General features: G+C 41.0%; 1 protein-coding gene across 1 annotated transcript; it reads left to right on the top strand.

The window, feature by feature from the left end:
• Positions 1 to 2,434: 2,434 nt before the first annotated feature.
• Positions 2,435 to 4,817, top strand: fign (fidgetin). The gene has a single exon (XM_080535702.1). It carries the CDS (start codon positions 2,438 to 2,440, stop codon positions 4,664 to 4,666), a length of 2,229 nt encoding a protein of 742 aa, XP_080391828.1. The 5' UTR covers positions 2,435 to 2,437; the 3' UTR covers positions 4,667 to 4,817.
• The last annotated feature ends 12,313 nt before the right edge of the window (positions 4,818 to 17,130 follow it).

The following is a 17,130-nucleotide window of genomic DNA, read 5'->3' on the forward strand; positions in this document are numbered from 1 at the left end:
GATGAGGATGTTATGTTTATGGCATTTTCAATTGGCCTACAGTGAGAGATCTACGATCTCAATGTCTTGACTCTAGGAGGAAATGCATGGATATTTACAACACAGTTCATGCTAGTTTCCTCCATGGTGTGTGTAATCACATTTGGTGGGGTTTTTGTGTCAGATTGGTTACCTTTTTTTATTTTCCCAAAACTCACAGTTCAGTGAATTTTCAATGGCTCGCCAATTAGAATAGTTTTCTATACTTGATGGGTTTCTATGTTACGAAGTATCAGATACTCAGGGAAGAGTGCTTGTGTCTGTACACTTGCAAGGAGCACCTCTTTAATTGTACGAAGTGGCACTTTGCGAGGAGAGAATGTGATAGAAAAGCTATATTCAGCAGCATTTTGTAAATGACAAAACTCATCTTGAAAATAGGTATTCTATGAGACAGTTGCTACTGGTCTCTAGTGTTATACGTATTGATTACCACTTTTAACTGCTTTTACAGTATTACTGCAGTAGAGGGGCCATCTTGTTGCTTTTCCAAAGCTAGAGCTCTTATAATTGTGCATTGAGAGATTGGAACATTGTTTGAAGTTGTTTTGTACAATCCGTATTGTCGCAGAGAAATTCTACCACTTAAAATTCCTTAGTATTTTCTATTGGTACAGATTGTACACACCCACACGCATCAGAAATACCGGCTTTACTAAGAGGACTAACAACCTAGTGTGTAAGGATAAGGAGTGGTAGAAATGTTGACTCACAAAGGTCTGCAGATCCAATAATAAGAGTTACTTTGTGAATTCCCAAGGGAGTCACAACCAATAACTTTGAGAAACTATACAGTTAGTATAATGTACAGTACATAGTGGATTTATACATACCGGTAGAAGCTTGTTCTTTTAAAGCAGTCAATTTGTCGTTACGTGTTGTCAGTCTCTTTATATTCACTCTTCAGCACACAATCACACAATTATTTAATCAATAAATATGTCTCTGTGATTTTTAAATATTGTTCATAGTACAGTATTGCCATTAGTATTGTGTCTCAGATCAGTCTCCTTTCTCAGACATTTTATTTACCGTGAACAGTCTGGCATGTACAGTACAGTGTTTCTGCCAGCCAGCCAGCCAACCAGGGCTCTTTGCCTTGGGCTTTTCTTAATCATTAGCTTGGAAGGCTGACAGCCGTGTGAGCCATAGCATGGATCTCTTTGACTAAAACCTTGTAAATTAACACAATTAGCGCAGCATCATCCCGCTAATTAGCTCCTGGTGTCTGGTGTGGCGGCCGGGAGGGAGTCAGGAGGGATTCCGCATGCTTCTCTGTCTACTAGACAAACAGTGCAGTGTAATCCGCCTCTGGATGCTAGCTGTTTATTGCCTCAATCCTCTGACTGGGACAGGAGCAATTGGGAGTATTATTAGGTATTGTACTCTACTGTGTGGTCAGAGTCGGACCAATACAGGCAGGAATGGAACATTTTGCGATTCTTGTTCGGTTATGTGCTTATTAATAGTTTACAGTGGTTTTCAGTGTCAGACTAGCGATTGGTGTCGTATTGTGCGAGTGTGTGTGCAAACACTGTGTGTCTGTGTATTTGTCTCTCTCTACCCCCTGTGCTTGTTTTAAACTAATCACACCAGACTTTTCTTGCTATACAGTATTTCTTTGATAATCCCAAGATGAGTCTAAGATGACAGCATAATGTAACCAATTTTCAGTATGGAGATAGAGTTTAGGATTAAATTTGATGGTGCCTCTTGAGCCCTGAAGGCAATATAAAAAGAGAGGCTGGGAAGAGAGAGAGAGACAAGTGGAGCATGTTTTTTCCGTCTCTTACCCTGTAGACTGGGAAGCTGTGGGCAGACATCGGGCCGTTGTAATTCATGCCGGGCTGTGGGGTTTGTGTGATGAAAGCAACAGAGCGCTGCCTGGGAGATTGCTTTGCTGCACTCCTCCAAGCAAATTTCAAACTGTCTCGCAATGCCTTAGATGAGAGTTGTATTATAGACTGACCTGCAATGTCTGTGTCATTCGCTTCTGTGTAGGGTGCATTACACTGTGCTAACCAGGTGCTGGGACCCAGATTCACACACTGCCCATGGTGTTAGCTGTCAGTAGTGCCTATCGTATGGTAGGTTTTATGTTGGCATGGAAAGCTTGTTGAATGAAGATATAGGAAATATTTTAGATTTCAGGAGCATTAGGCTGTGGGAGTTATTTCTACAAGCTTTTCCCACCACAGTAAATCTCCCAACTTTCTTTTTTCAAGACACAAAAAAACCATTGCTACTTGACACAACCCAGAATGAATAGCACCTTCACAAACTCCCTCATTCATTGTCCCATGCCTTTATTCAGCCTTGCAGTGTAACCAATGGTGGATATTTGATAAGTAAGTTTGACATGTCTCTCTCTTTTTTTGTGGGATGTCTAGGCCTAAAGATGCAGTGGACCCCAGAGCACGCACAGTGGGCGGAGCAGCACTTTGACATCTCCTCCACCACCCGCTCCCCTGCACACAAAGTGGAGGCTTACCGGGGGCACTTACAGCGCACCTATCAGTACGCCTGGGCCAACGACGACATCTCTGCGCTCACAGCCTCCAATCTGCTGAAGAAATACGCCGAGAAGTACTCTGGGATTTTAGAGGGTCCGAGTGAAAGAGCGCTGATCTGCTCCTATTCCGATAGCGCTCCTGGACTCCTAAATGGACGCAAGTCTGAGAGTGAGTCCTGGCAGGAGGGGATTTACCCAATGAACTGCGCTCCAGATGTTATATCTGTGAGCAAAGCTGGAATGACAGCTGCCCTTCCCCCTACAGACTTGTCGGCTAGCATAGGTAGCTCCCCAGGGGTGGCCAGCAGCCTGACCGAGCCCAGCTATTCCAGCAGCAACTGTGGGAGCCACACGTCTACCGGTCTCCACTCGGGTCTCCCCTCTCAGGAATACGTTACAGGCTACAACGGCTCCTACCTGCATTCTAGTTACAGTGGGCAGACCACCCCCGGCCTCCCCTCACCCCACCCTTCTCCTTTGCACAGTGCTGGCCTGCTACAACCGCCACCCCCGCCCCCACCGCCTCCCCCTACCCTGGTGCCCAGCTACAACGCAGGGTCTCCCAACCTCTCCAACTACAATTACCCTCCAACAGGGTATCCCCCACAGACTGCCGTTGCCCCTGGCTATAGCCCTGGGGGAGCCCCCCCACCCTCTACCTATCTGCCATCCGGCATCGCAGCCCCCACTCCCCTACCTCCCTCCACACTCCCTGGCTACACTTACCAGTCCCATAATCATACACCAATCGCACCAACACCTTTGAACGGCAGCTCGGCCAACTCATTGAAAAGAAAAGCTTTCTACATGACTGGGCATGGAGATATGGACAGTTATGGTAATTTCAACTACAACCAACAGCGCTCCTCCCAGAGCCCTATGTACAGAATACCAGACAACAGCATCTCTGACTCAAGCAGAGGGAATGGGTTTGACAGGAATGCTGAGGTGTCATCTTTAGCATTTAAGCCTACGAAGCAGATATCATCAGATCAGCAAAGGAAATTTAGCAGTCAGTCTGGCAGAGCACTAACCCCTCCGTCCTACGGATCAACCAAAGGCTCCGTGGGAGGTTTGAGAGCAGGCGAGACCTTTGGAAAGTTTGCTTCGTCCATCATGAGTGAGCACAGTGAAGAGCACAGACAGCATCTCTCCCATTCCATAGCAGGGTCAGACATCGGCACCGCTACCTCATCCACCCATCAAGCAGAGGAACAGCTGAAGAACAGCGACGCCAACCTAGTCGAGATGGTCACCACTGAGATCCTTCAACAGGGGCCCCCATTGGACTGGATTGACATCGCAGGTCTGGATGTCGCCAAAGCGGCCATTAAAGAAGAGATTCTGTGGCCCATTTTAAGGCCAGACATGTTCAGTGGACTTGCCGCATTACCTCGGACCCTCCTTCTATTCGGACCTCAGGGAACAGGCAGAACTCTACTGGGACGCTGCATGGCCAGCCAGCTGGGCGCTGCCTTCCTGCGGCTCAGTGGCTCGGCCCTGGTGACCAAATGGCTAGGTGACGGTGATAAGATCATCCAGGCCACCTTCCTGGTGGCTCGGTGTCGCCAACCGGCGGTGGTGTTCATCAGTGACGTGGACATGCTGCTGTCGGCCCAGCTCAGCGAGGAGAGCCCCGTGAACCGGATCAAGAGCGAGCTCCTCATGCAACTGGACAGCCTCCTGACCTCGGCCGAGGACCACGTCCTGGTGGTCTGCTCCACCAGTAAGCCTGAGGAGATCCACGAGTCCCTGAGGAGGTACTTCACCAAGCGGCTACTCATCCCCCTACCCGACAGCACTGCTCGGCACCAGATAATCAGCCAACTGCTCTCCCAGCACAACTATTGCCTCAGTGACAAAGAGGTGAGCCTGCTGGTCCAGCGGACAGAGGGCTTTTCAGGACTGGACGTCGCCCGGATGTGTCAGGAGGCTGTGGTGGGCCCCCTCCAAGGCATCCCAGGTACTGACCTGTCCGCCATCCATCCCAGCCAGATGAGACCAGTCTCCTACCAAGACTTTGACAATGTCCTTTGCAAATTCCAGCCCAGCATATCACAAAAAGAACTTGACACGTACACTGAATGGAATAAAATGTATGGTTGTAGTCAATGAAATGAAATGTGGGCAAGAAAACCCTTTAGAGGGATACCATTTACAATTCTCTCCGCACTACAGTAAACAGGTAGGACTGGGAAGGAGTAAAGTACAGATAACAGTGAACCTGAACCCAGTACAGCATAGGATAGACCTGAGAGAAGCAGAGGCACGCTTTAGACAACGGCTGGCAATCTGCACATAACACATAGAGAAAATATTATCTTGATGCTTGATACTGTTGAAGCCAGGCATCGCTTACCACGGTGAAGTGGGTAGACTATACAAAGGATGGAACCCCTGTGTGTATATATCATTCTGCTGTTTTTGAAATTTAGTTGCTATTAAGTGCCTAAAGTGGTGCTCTTTTATGTTGTATTATTATTTCTTCGCCTCACAATCTACATTGGTGGCATGTGCTAATATAAAAAAAAAGCTTTAAAATGAGAAAAACTACAAAATTGCATTTTCCCCATTGCAACAGTATTCTTTAACTGTGTTTGGTTTGCGGTCTCTGCGAACAGGAGAAAGTACATGTGGTATTGGTAATTTATAGACATAATTTCTTTTGATGTTCTCTCTTTTTGAAAACTCAGGAAAGTGATTGTGATATGTACAGTACCTAAAGATTGTGTCAAAGCACTACACACTGCTGAGAGCATTTGGCTTGCTTTTGAATTTGCATTATGTAAAAAAAAGAAAAAAATTGGGTTACCGTACCCAAAGGGCGAAAAATGGCAAGGTTATGACATTGAATGTACCAGAGGAATTCTGGAGTATTTGGAAGACAAAAGGAGGTGTGTGGTGTTTTTTCTTTGCATTTGTTTAAGTGAAGAATCCCATTGTGAAACTAGTTTTAACTGATATGTTGCCAGGATGGAGGGAGGAAGTTTCTTGAATATGATTTCCCACAAACAAATACGACTGGCCTTGATCCGCAGAACATTAAGAGTGCACATGTTTAAGGTTGCTATCCTATTTGTTTTTTGCTGAACCTCATCTATAAGAGAACGCATAATGTTTGTATTTGTCAAAAAATATCAGCAGCTTTATTTTGTATCCCCTCTGCAGATAGGACTGTCAGGCCTCTTGTGGTGGAAAGATAAATGTGTAAGGCTGAAGACGAGGATCTTGGGGTTGAAAGAGACAGTTCCCCCAAGGTATTTCATTCCATCTTGCTGCTGTTTTATCATTAATGAAACCTAAGGATTATGTATGCCCTAAGTTATTTTCTACCTCAGTTTATTCATTTTCTCAGAAAGCAGAATTTAAAATGGCAAGATGACAGAGCGTACTTTGCCTGTTTAACTATGAAGCCTATTGAGAGAACAACCATAAAAAGCTGCCTTTCTGTCAACAAAATCAGCCTAAGTTAGGTAAGTTGTACACCTTTAGTGAAGTCCCTATTCATACGGCAGCCACCTAGTATACAGGATATTTTTCTTAATAAAGGTCCGGAGACATTAGCTTTGTTTTCGAACCCCTTGTTCTGGTGCCATCCCTCTACAAAACAAATTTGTAGTATTACTAACAATCAGTACATAATAATATCTCTGACCAGGGGCAAAGGAGACTAGGAACAATGCTGAGATTTGCATAACAACTGCATGACAAAATAAAACCCTTCATTGAATGTCTTTTTTTCCCCTTTACTTAAAGCAAAATGGAAACTGTTGCAAAGCACTAGTGCGGTGGTACAGGGATGCCACAAGATACCACTGAAAGTCCAGTGCAGGTTTTTACGTTATAGTTCACTATCATCTCAAAGTACTTTCTTCGTTGTTTGTGTTGTTTCTATATATCTGATACTTAAGTATAACTTTAATTTCTCTGCTCTGACATTACTAACTTTGTTTACTTCAAAACACACACACTACAAAGTTCTTTGTTCACCTCCAATGACGGCACTTACTAAGGCTATAGGAGGCTGTTTTATCACTTACTAAACTATAGGAGGCTGTTTTATCACTGATCGCTAATGACCATGTCCAGGTGTGGTCTTTTGACAAATATTCATTTATGAAAAGCTAAGAAATGCTTTGGTACATTTCACCCCTATACCTATGTAGTAACACTGTAATTACTCTAGTAACAACATTGTGTTAAACGTGTTACATAGTACATAGTTACTTTGTAATTGCATAGTAATGGAGTTGACAAGTATATGTTTCTAGAGTAATTATACAGTAGCATCACTAAACAGAGCCACTTAATGTGAAATGTTGCTGATTACAGTTACTTTGTCCTGAGATCATCGAGAATAACAGCTACACAAGGAAATTAACAAATTACAAGATGAATGGCCCCAAAATCAAATATACTACATCTGAAAACATGTTTCAGTTAATCTTTGTATTCTTTATTTTGGGCAAAACAGCTTTTTTGGCCTTACATAGGATAGAAGTGTAGTTAATCAAATGCACTTTTGAGGATCTGTGTTACCATACACTGAAATCTCCCTCGAAACCAAAGTGACGTTAACAGTTTTATTTTGACATAACATAATTACTGAAAATTGGTTAACCTGAATTTGCTTCTGCAAGTAGCCTCAATTGAGGCAAAGTACTGTAATGATAGAACATGTAGACTGAAGACAAGAGCTGTTTAACTTAACTTCATTACATTAACTTAATAGATTTCAATTGTGAGACAGGGCTGTAGAAAAACCGGAAAAACAAAGGGATCAAGAAAACACACAATGCATTCTAACAAGTACAGTGCACACACTTTCTTGAGTGTACATATATTCTTATTGAAATTAGTCCTTCAGTTTTTCAAGTACAACAATGTGATGCATGGGCCTACATTCAAAAGATTGAAATGTACAACACACACTAGCTACAGAAAGGTTGAAAAGCACATCTATTCTCTCTCATTGCTGACAACTTTTATCACTTGAATTTTGTTTTCCAACCTCTGTCAGTGTCCCTCTGGGTGAGTTTTGTACAGAACTGCTTTAGATGTTGGCTTCATCTTTATGTAGTCTTACCTGTTTTATATTCAAACGTTGTTCTTTATAACCATTTCTACCTCATTGCTACATATTGTACATGTAGTACTTATGTTCTGTCTTTTTGAATGTCATGCATTTGTATAAAAATCTAAAACAAAAGATGAAAAAAATATTAAACGCTTGCCCTTGAATTTGAACAGTCTACCTCAGAAAGACTGTCTTTACACTGAACAGTATTGATAAGACACATTAAGTGAGTTTGAAGGTGAAGATAATAGCTCCATACTCACTTGAGATACTGACTTCTATACAATATACTCACAATGCCACATTTCTGCAAATATATTGTGGGCTGTATAGGTCTTCTCCAAGGTCTCCAACACAAATTCTGTTTTTAAACTATAATAAATCGCTTTAATCCTTTGTGAATTGTTGTAGTGCGCATGTTAATGTATATGTGTGTGCACTTACATTACAATTCTATGTGTAAGTGTGAGGGGTTAACATATTAACATTATGTGGAATTCAAATTTATACATTTCATACACATGTACAGGAAATAAACTTGCACATATGGGTACTCAATGTACATTTGCTATTGATACAGTATATACATATTCAAATGCACCACATACATGTTTATATCTGTGTATGTATTGCCATACCTACGGTCAACATAAATGTGTTTTCATCTATTCAAACGTACAGTAAAAAATACAACAAAATGTTGAATAAAGATGTTTTTTCTGGAAACCAGATGTGTTTTTTGTATCTCCACTCATTGTTATAATATATTTGACTCATGGACAAAGCAGTTTCACCCCTTGTTAACAAAAGTGAAGGAAATGTTTTTCTTGTGAAAGACCTATACAATGCACAATATATGTAATATTATCTGAGGCGTACATTTTGTCGTCAAGACTGTCTAATTAGAACGTTGGTTTTGGTTGTGTAATTTTAATCCCAACATTCATTTGCAGAAAACATGTGTTGTTATTGCACTCAACAAAAAAATGTTATGATAACATTTCCTCTTCTTAAAACAATGATGAAGGAATAATGATTCTAAAATCACTCAGTTCTACAAATCTACATTCTCTTTATGTAAATTTAACATTTATGTCTAGATTTTCTTTTTCGATGGTATCATTATATAGTTGATGATGGTATGTGCGTAGGAAGCTGCTGTACAATTAACATTAAGGAGAGGAGTCACAGTGCATTTTGTGCCTAGTGCTTTTTTCATTTGTAATACTGTGTGTCTTTTTCTCTTGTGTGCACATAAAAACAGTCTGCACTTAATGGATGCATTTCAACATGATGTTCCTCCATTACACAAGAGAACAAACCTGGGCCAACTAACATCAACAAGTTTAGCATTTAAGTTTATCAAAAGCAGAAATGCAAAATATGAATTGTATTAGCCATTTCATGTGTTAACTTTCGTAATTTATGTCCATGGAACTAATTATGGAGGACAGAGAGAACAAGCATACCTCAAATAAAAGAAAGATAATCAAAACCTTTACCCTACAGTTATGGTGTATTATATTGCTTAGTAGTTACTATACTTTCACAAAAACACAAACACTGAGATGTCATGTCTATAGAATCTGGCTAGTGGCTATGTGTTCTTATGTATAATAACCATCCTTCCTATTTACTGCACTTTTGAGAGCATGCACTTGCAAGGCTCTATGGGTTATAGTTACTAACACATTTATTCACAGATTCATACATTATTTGTCGATCAGTTTATACTTTCAAACATAGTAGATCAGTTGGTAACAGTTAAGTTCAAGCACCATCTTATGAAGTGTAAGAAAACTGTCAACATGTTCATACCACCTGATTGATGCATTCATAGAGCATCATGTAAGTATGACAGAAATGTTTCCATGTTGTTTAATAATCTCTCATTCGTGTAGTGCAGGTAAAGGTGCTGCATAACCATATGGCTGCTGTTCTAGTAATCACTATGTTTGCTACCAGTGTCCAAGATTGACTTGAAAGGTAAGTTTCCAATTTAGCAACAGTACCATGAGCCACAACATTACTAGACCTTCACTGGAGTTGGGGTGGCTATCTTCAAGTCAACCTGGAATGCTTTCCTTACTTACAATAGGTCTCTCTCTCTCTCTCTCTCTCTCTCTCTCTCTCTCTCTCTCTCTCTCTCTCTCTCTCTCTCTCTCTCTCTCTCTCTCTCCTCTCTCTCTCTCTCTCTCTCTCTCTCTCTCTCTCTCTCTCACACACTCACTATACTAAAGATCTATTAGAACAAATGTCTTACATGATTTAGGGAATTACTATCTGATATGATGATTACTATCTGCATGATTTCTTTCTCAATTAATGGAAATGATGGCGACATATTTGGCAAGTTCACACTGCAATGTACTATAGCTACAGTACTACACAAGAACTGTTAAGCTAAAATACATCCAACAAAACCAACAAAAGCAGATATTCATCATTCATTTCATTAATATTGTGTTTGTTAAATGAACAGGCACAGTGTACACATTTATTATCATCATAGACATTGCCTTTTGTTTTCAGATTTTACACACTGTCTATCTAATCAACCTCCATTCTCTGACATTTGAATAACATATTTGGCGTCCACTCTCTACCGTTTCCCTCTATTGAATTTTTAAACAGTAGTGTTTGACCAGGAAAAAATAATCAGTGCTGATAAGGGAAAATAAAGTTGTGTCAAACAAATTACACTCAAGTTATTAGCGGCTATTTTGTAAATATCAAAGATCCACTTGTCCCAGTGTTCTGTGCTTCATTTGCATTCTGATGAAAGTGGAGTGGATGTGTGTGAACTCTTAGGTTATCTGTGGTGGTGCAGCGCTGAGCAGCCGAATCAGACAGCTTCGCAACCACATGGCTCGAGAGGATGAGCCACGGACCTCTCTCAAATCACTTCCTTCATAACAATTAAAATATGCAAAGTGATAATTTTCCTTAAGTAGCCTTAAATGTGCAATCTATTTAAATGTGAGGGAAATTGCCTAAAGCTTGTGGTGGTGTGAGGGGGGAAAAAAGAATAAATTATGCAAATAACAGAAAGGACTCTTGAAAGCCTAATTTTTCTGTAATAAGCATACTGTTTCATTTAATTTTTTGCCTCTTATTAAAAGTGACAGTTCTTTTGCACTGTCTGATGGCTATATCTGACACAAGCCCACGAAAATGACTGCTGGACTAAATGCTAAAGCATTTTGGTAGCTTTTAGATGATGGTTACATTCACAAAGTAATTATGCGCTGGAGAGTCCAGAAATAAGGTTTAATTACACAGTAATCGCCTCTGATGGACACTGGGAAGTGTGAGCACTGCCAGACTGCAATCCATCAATGACAAACCCCTGGCCACTTTTAATTCCTCCTCATTTGCATCATAACCTCCGCACTAAGTTGCACAAATGCTGTTAAATGTTAATAGGACCTGTCTCTCTACTCAAAATGAATGCTTAAGCCATTTCATCTCTCTCTCTCTCTCTCTCTCTCTCTCTCTCTCTCTCTCACACGCACAGTCCATATCTCCCCTCTCTTTTCCATTCTCACGAGCCCCCACATAACTAGCCTCTCTTCAGGAGGAATGCTCAGCAGAAGAGACAGTGCTTGGTCATTGCTGTGCTAATTGGGAGCAACATGTAAAGTTTTATCTCTCAAGTGCTAACAAACCGAACAGACACGTCTAATGCTGTGTGTGGGTGTGTGTGTGTGTGTGTGTGCATCTGTGTGTGTGTGTGTGTGTGTGTGTGTGTGTGTGTGTGTGTGTGTGTGTGTGTGTGTGTGTGTGTGTGAGTGTATGTGTGTGTGCGCGCGTGTGCATGTGTTGTCCACACTGTGGTGCCGTGTGTGATTTGGCTCTTAAATCATATTTAATCCCTATCCTAAGGGACTAGACAAAATCACATTTTTATTAATTGAAAATTGTTGCTAGTTTAAATGTATTTATTTTCATATTTTCAGCATCCTCATCCTCTTCAATGAAAGTATCTTGAAATATCAATAACATGCTTTTACTCAAGTACATACTTGATATCCAAACCTTGACGAAAGGGCTACATGTTTCCGTCGTTCATGAATAAGATTCTTGTGACTTGATACGTACAGTAGATACACATTTTCAACCAAGAATTCATATGACTTCAAAGAAATCCCCCAAACAATCAATACTGCACATCTACTTCAAACCCACTCTGTATGATGTGCGTGAGATGCTGAGTTCCTGAATACTGTATGCCCATGTAGTATTGTGTCTCCAGGCTCGACTGAGAGAGTATGAGAGAGGCTTGATGACTCTAGCCTCCAGCGTGCATGCCTGCCACTGCCCACCTCCAATTAACAGCTGGGCTTCCTCGCCAAGTTAAGCATCGACAACTTCTCCCCCTTCCATCCGTCCATCACTGAGGAAGACAACCGTCTGACCGGGGTCCTGGGGTCAGCAACGCCAGCTTTAGCAGCCCGAGATAGGGAAAGCGAGGGGAATCTCGTAAACCTGTAGTTTACTTCTGTCGAAGGAGCAACTTTCTCTGCACGGCCGATAACAAGCAAGCCATGATGTCTGTCCGAATCGGTCCCAATGTCCTGAGGTCAACTCGCATCACCCTCAATTTCCTATATTTATAACAAATTCTGGGTTTGTACACTATGATAATAGTGTATATTATAGTCCTAAAAAAGTGCCTATATAGGCCTACATTATATGGTGTTCCAGACCATCATCATCCCTTTTCAGATCCACATTTCCACAAAGTGGCAAAAGTGTCATGTAGTTAGCCTTTACTGTGGTGAAATCTGCTGCTGAGGGGGCCTATAATGATGTGATCACACATGATACCTGCACTGCTGGTCCTGTGCAATAAATACCCTCATTAATGTCACTGTTCAAAGGCATAGAATAACCCATTATTTAAAAAGCTATGTCTTCATAGTTCTTTTTTGGATATCTGCGTAATAACATCACATTCTTGCTCTAATTTGGTGGTAATTATCCTTTTTTCGGGTGCCGAACATCCAAGTAACATTTTAATTAAGAACAATAAATTAAGACATAACACCAGAGTGGCACAAAACTCTGACAGTTTGATTTCTCATTAATATCTTAATTACTATTTGGAAATCCCTAATTGACTGTAATACTTACGGCTGTTATTTATTGCAGGTCGGCCTCAAATATAGCCCACAAAAGACTGAAAGGAGTGAATCATTTAGTTATTGTTCATGGTTATTATAATATCTTTACTTACAGTAACAGAAAGCTGAAGTGCCCTGGCTGATGTGGCCAGCTCTTGGATTCTGGGACATATTTAGTCTGTCTTAACCCTTGACTGAGAACAAGTGGAGCTAATGGGGAGCAAAGACTGAGGAGTACATGTCCAATAACCACACATCCTGTAGCCAAGGCAATCATTAGAAACACACAGCGTCACTCTTTCAACTTCATCCCCCTTTTTTTCCCCCAGAGCAAGCCCCCCTCTACAACGTCATTATCTAGACCATATCTGTGGGCTCTTTTGACAGGGGCCATATTATCCAGGCGGCAGGGAAATGCAAATTGATTTCATATCTTTGATGGCATTTTTAAGGCTTCTACATGTTACACAGTCAGACAGTCATTTCAGGCCTAGATATGAAAATCACAGGGAAATGTCAAACCATAGGAAGACTTCATTATCCAGGGGCTTGTGTTTACTGTGATCATCAGCTAGTGAAACAAGGCACCACATGATGCTCCATGCTACAGTAAACTGCTTAAGAGGCCTCACTGTTTTTTTTAGATCTCTGCAAGAGTAGCTCTCTCACATGGAGACACCATTGCTGACAAGAGCACCTGTCAACAGGGTTATGCAAAAGTATACCTGTGTTGTGACACTGCAATTACTGTAGAAACAACATTGTAGGCCTACTGTGTTAATGTGCTGTTACAAAGCTAGTATTCAATTGAAGTTACTGTTCAGTGCAATGTACCAATATGATACAACATGTTTTTACTGACACACTTTCAGTGTTATTAGTACTATACACATTAAAGTTTCCAGTTTTACTATCAGGCTATCAGTACTGCACTGGTTTCCACTGTGAATCAGAGCCAGCCAGATACAAATCTACAGTATAGAATGTACTGTAAGTTGAATGTACTGTTAGTTGAATGTACTGTTAGTAGGACAGGAACTTTAGTAAAGGTGAGGACCATCTTTGCAAACACCTTAACACGAAGAATATCTGAATTCTGTCACATTTATCTCAAATAATCGGATGGAAGAAAAGAGACAGAAAAGAAATAGTGAAAAGCAGATGGCTAAAGATGAAGGTCAAATCCGATTGAGAAGTTTGTCAAAATGTGATGACATAAGCAGTCTGTCAACTGTTATTGCACAAAGCTTGAGGTGCAGAGAAACATATTGAAATTACAAAAAAAAAAAAAAAAATGCAGCTGCCAACATACTGCCAGGAATGATTGCCCCAAGTGTTTTTTTTCTTGGTTGACTCTCTCTTTCACTCCCTTCTACTCCCTCCCTCGCTCTCTTGCACACGCATGGCTGCCTGCCAGATGTGAAGAGAAGCATATCTGGATTTAATGATATTACAAATGCCTGTCTTTATGCTCAATAATAACTCAATTATGATTGATACAAAACTGTCAACACTTTATCTGGTACAAATGGAGTTGTCTGTCATCCTGTATTGAGTCATCAATTTTCAGTGGTGATGAGGCTGGTTTGCTGTACCTAATCATGTGTCTAGTTGCGATGTCTCCCAGGCTGATCAGATAGCACTTTGGAATACTGGTGCAACAACCATGACAACACAACCATTCTGGGAAGATTGAGAGGGTCCCATTACAGTACGACTTCTGCCGGTGCCGATGTCTGAGCTTTCTTTGTACATAAAACATAGCCTCATATAAATCACTCAGCGCAGCCACATTTCTATTGATTAAAGTCACTATGGCACCTCTGTCTGGTGAATTCTCCACAGAATAAAGAGCCACTTTATATTTTTTCCTGTCAAAATGTTAGGGTGGTCTATCAAGGCCAGTCTGAGCTACGAGAGTACAGTAAGCCCAATGGGGGGAAAAGAACTACTAGGCACCAGCATGGGACAACACTGTCTTGTGTTTCATCGTTGCTGTATTCCTGTTCCAGGGAGCACATTTTGAATGTTTATATTAAAACCAAGGATCAGATTAATTACTAGAATAACAAACATATCCTAAATGTTTTCCTTAAAAACGGTTTCAAATGAGGCTAAGCAAATGTATTTATTTACCACTCAACATCTCAAATCCCTCTGTGTACTGCCGAATGCCATGATTAATGTCCACATGTTGGTCGCCATACTATACAGTATATCCCATGCAATCACGCTGATGAAAACTTAAAAGAGCTCTGGCTGCCAATTGAGGACTGTTATGTGCAGCTTTTGGACACTGGCTTCATTCATCTCCATGGCATCAGGGAGTCCAGGCTTGGCATCACTGAAAAAAAGATTTTCTTTTGAAATTCTCCAGGCAGAACCACAAATTAAGCTCACTTCTATTTGACCGAAGATGAGACCAGCCCAGAGATGAGACCAGCCCAGAAATGAGACGGCTTTTCCTGCCGTTCCTTTGCAATCTATCCCTGGGAGATCCCCGGCCCTATAAATCTGACTGTTCACTGTCAATCTGCTCAACAGAAAGATATGGGAACCTCTCTTCCTACCATCACTTTTCATCATCAAGGCGACAATAGAGTATACAGTATGAAGTACAGTATTAACTTACATAATAGGCTACATAGATTAAAAAATACAATTAAAATAAAGATGATTTCTGTAACATCATACCTCACATCAAAAGTAAGTTGAAGTAAGACTCTTAGGCTGTGTTCGGAATAGCATACTAGTGTACTATTCATACTATGCATGACGTAGATTTGAGTATGTAGTGCATTCACACTGCATAGTATGTAAAAGTTGTGTACGTGAGAAATGCCCGGATGTATACTAGATTCGCCAACATTTCTGAGTATGTGGCGTGAGGATACTATTCATACTCAACTTCCCCAAAATGCATTGCGCGTCTCTTCAGTCTCGTCAAACTGCGTCATACAAACTCGTCATACAGCTGTTGTTTACATGGTGCAATAGCCTGAAGAGACCGAAAGCTGCAATAAACAAAGTTTTTTTGCACAAATTTGAGTGTGCGGATGCTGCTTTTTTGCACTCTATTTGATACTCTTCTGTCTGATCACGGATGAGCAGTGGTATTTTCACTATTTCGGGAATTTACATGGAGAAATGCATTCTTAGACATGTCTACATCATCATGATTACAAAGACGCACGAATGGTCCCAGTATTGTAGCTTCAGATGTAACAAGTTGTTTTTTATTGTGCTTCCTGTAGCAAGCAGCACTATTTTATAGCTCATAATGTTATTGCTCATATATATGTATTCTAATCCTGTTCTTTTACCAACTTTAAGACAACAATAAGCTAGTTACTTTAGCTAGCTAAAGATATTGGCCCCCAAATCATTTTACAACTTGTTTAGCTATTATGTTCCAGTGGCGGCTGGCCAATAGAGGGCGCTCGGGCGCCGCCCCCACCTTCTAACGCAGCCCCACTTCTTGTAAAATATTTTTACAAATAAACATTGTTTATTCATAAAATGCGGCTGATATTCTGTCGGCGCCTATCAGCATTCATTAAAAATCCTCCAATACAATAAACATTTTATCTGTGTGTGTGTAAAATTCACTGTGAAAATACATAGGGGAGGAGTCGGGGCGCCGGCCGAATGGCAGTCTATCCAAGTCCAAATACTTTTGGCTTACACGTGAGCTGTAGCAGCGCTCCAATTGGCTGTCTCCTATTTCCCGGCCGGGGCGCAGAAAAGTGCGCCCCGAGCATGCGCAGATTATAGGCTTACCTAGGCTGCAGCCTAGGGCCACTACCACTAGGGGTAGTAAAAATTAAAAAATGCGTGAGACTTGAGAGCCCTGAATATCCGGTTGTTAAGTCTGACGTCAAACGTGACGTTTTGCAATTTACGGCTCCAAACCAGAAATTCTCCGCACCAGAATACCAGTGTACTACAGCAGTAGAATGACAGTTTAATCGTTTTTTAGACTGGGATCTATTCATACAACAAGGGACACAGCACTTTCCCGTTTTCCCCATATTGTCAGGGTATTTGAGCCTCGGAAAAGCGCTATATAAATATAATTAATTATTATTATTATTGCGGCATTTCGAAGACAGCGCATCAGCCAACTTTGGACCCGAAAACACGTAGCAAAGCGTATAAGTCCATTCTGTTAACATTAGGTCTACTCTGCTAACAAAGACTATTCCAGTTGATTTGTCAGTTGATTTGTCATTTTTTTGTTGTGTTTGCAGTTTGCCTTTTAATAAGTTATATATAAAAATAATTAAGTTATATACAGTACAGGCCCAAAGTTTGGACACACCTTCTCATTCAATGTGTTTCCTTTATTTTCATGACTATTTACATTGTAGATTCTC

This window comes from Nansenia antarctica, assembly GCF_963989245.1.
Source record: "Nansenia antarctica genome assembly, chromosome: 7".
NCBI classification, from domain to species: domain Eukaryota; kingdom Metazoa; phylum Chordata; class Actinopteri; order Argentiniformes; family Microstomatidae; genus Nansenia; species Nansenia antarctica.

Excerpts from the sequence above, each read along its gene's own strand:
- fign (XM_080535702.1), top strand. The coding sequence starts at position 2,438 with ATGCAGTGGACCCCAGAGCACGCACAGTGGGCGGAGCAGCACTTTGAC.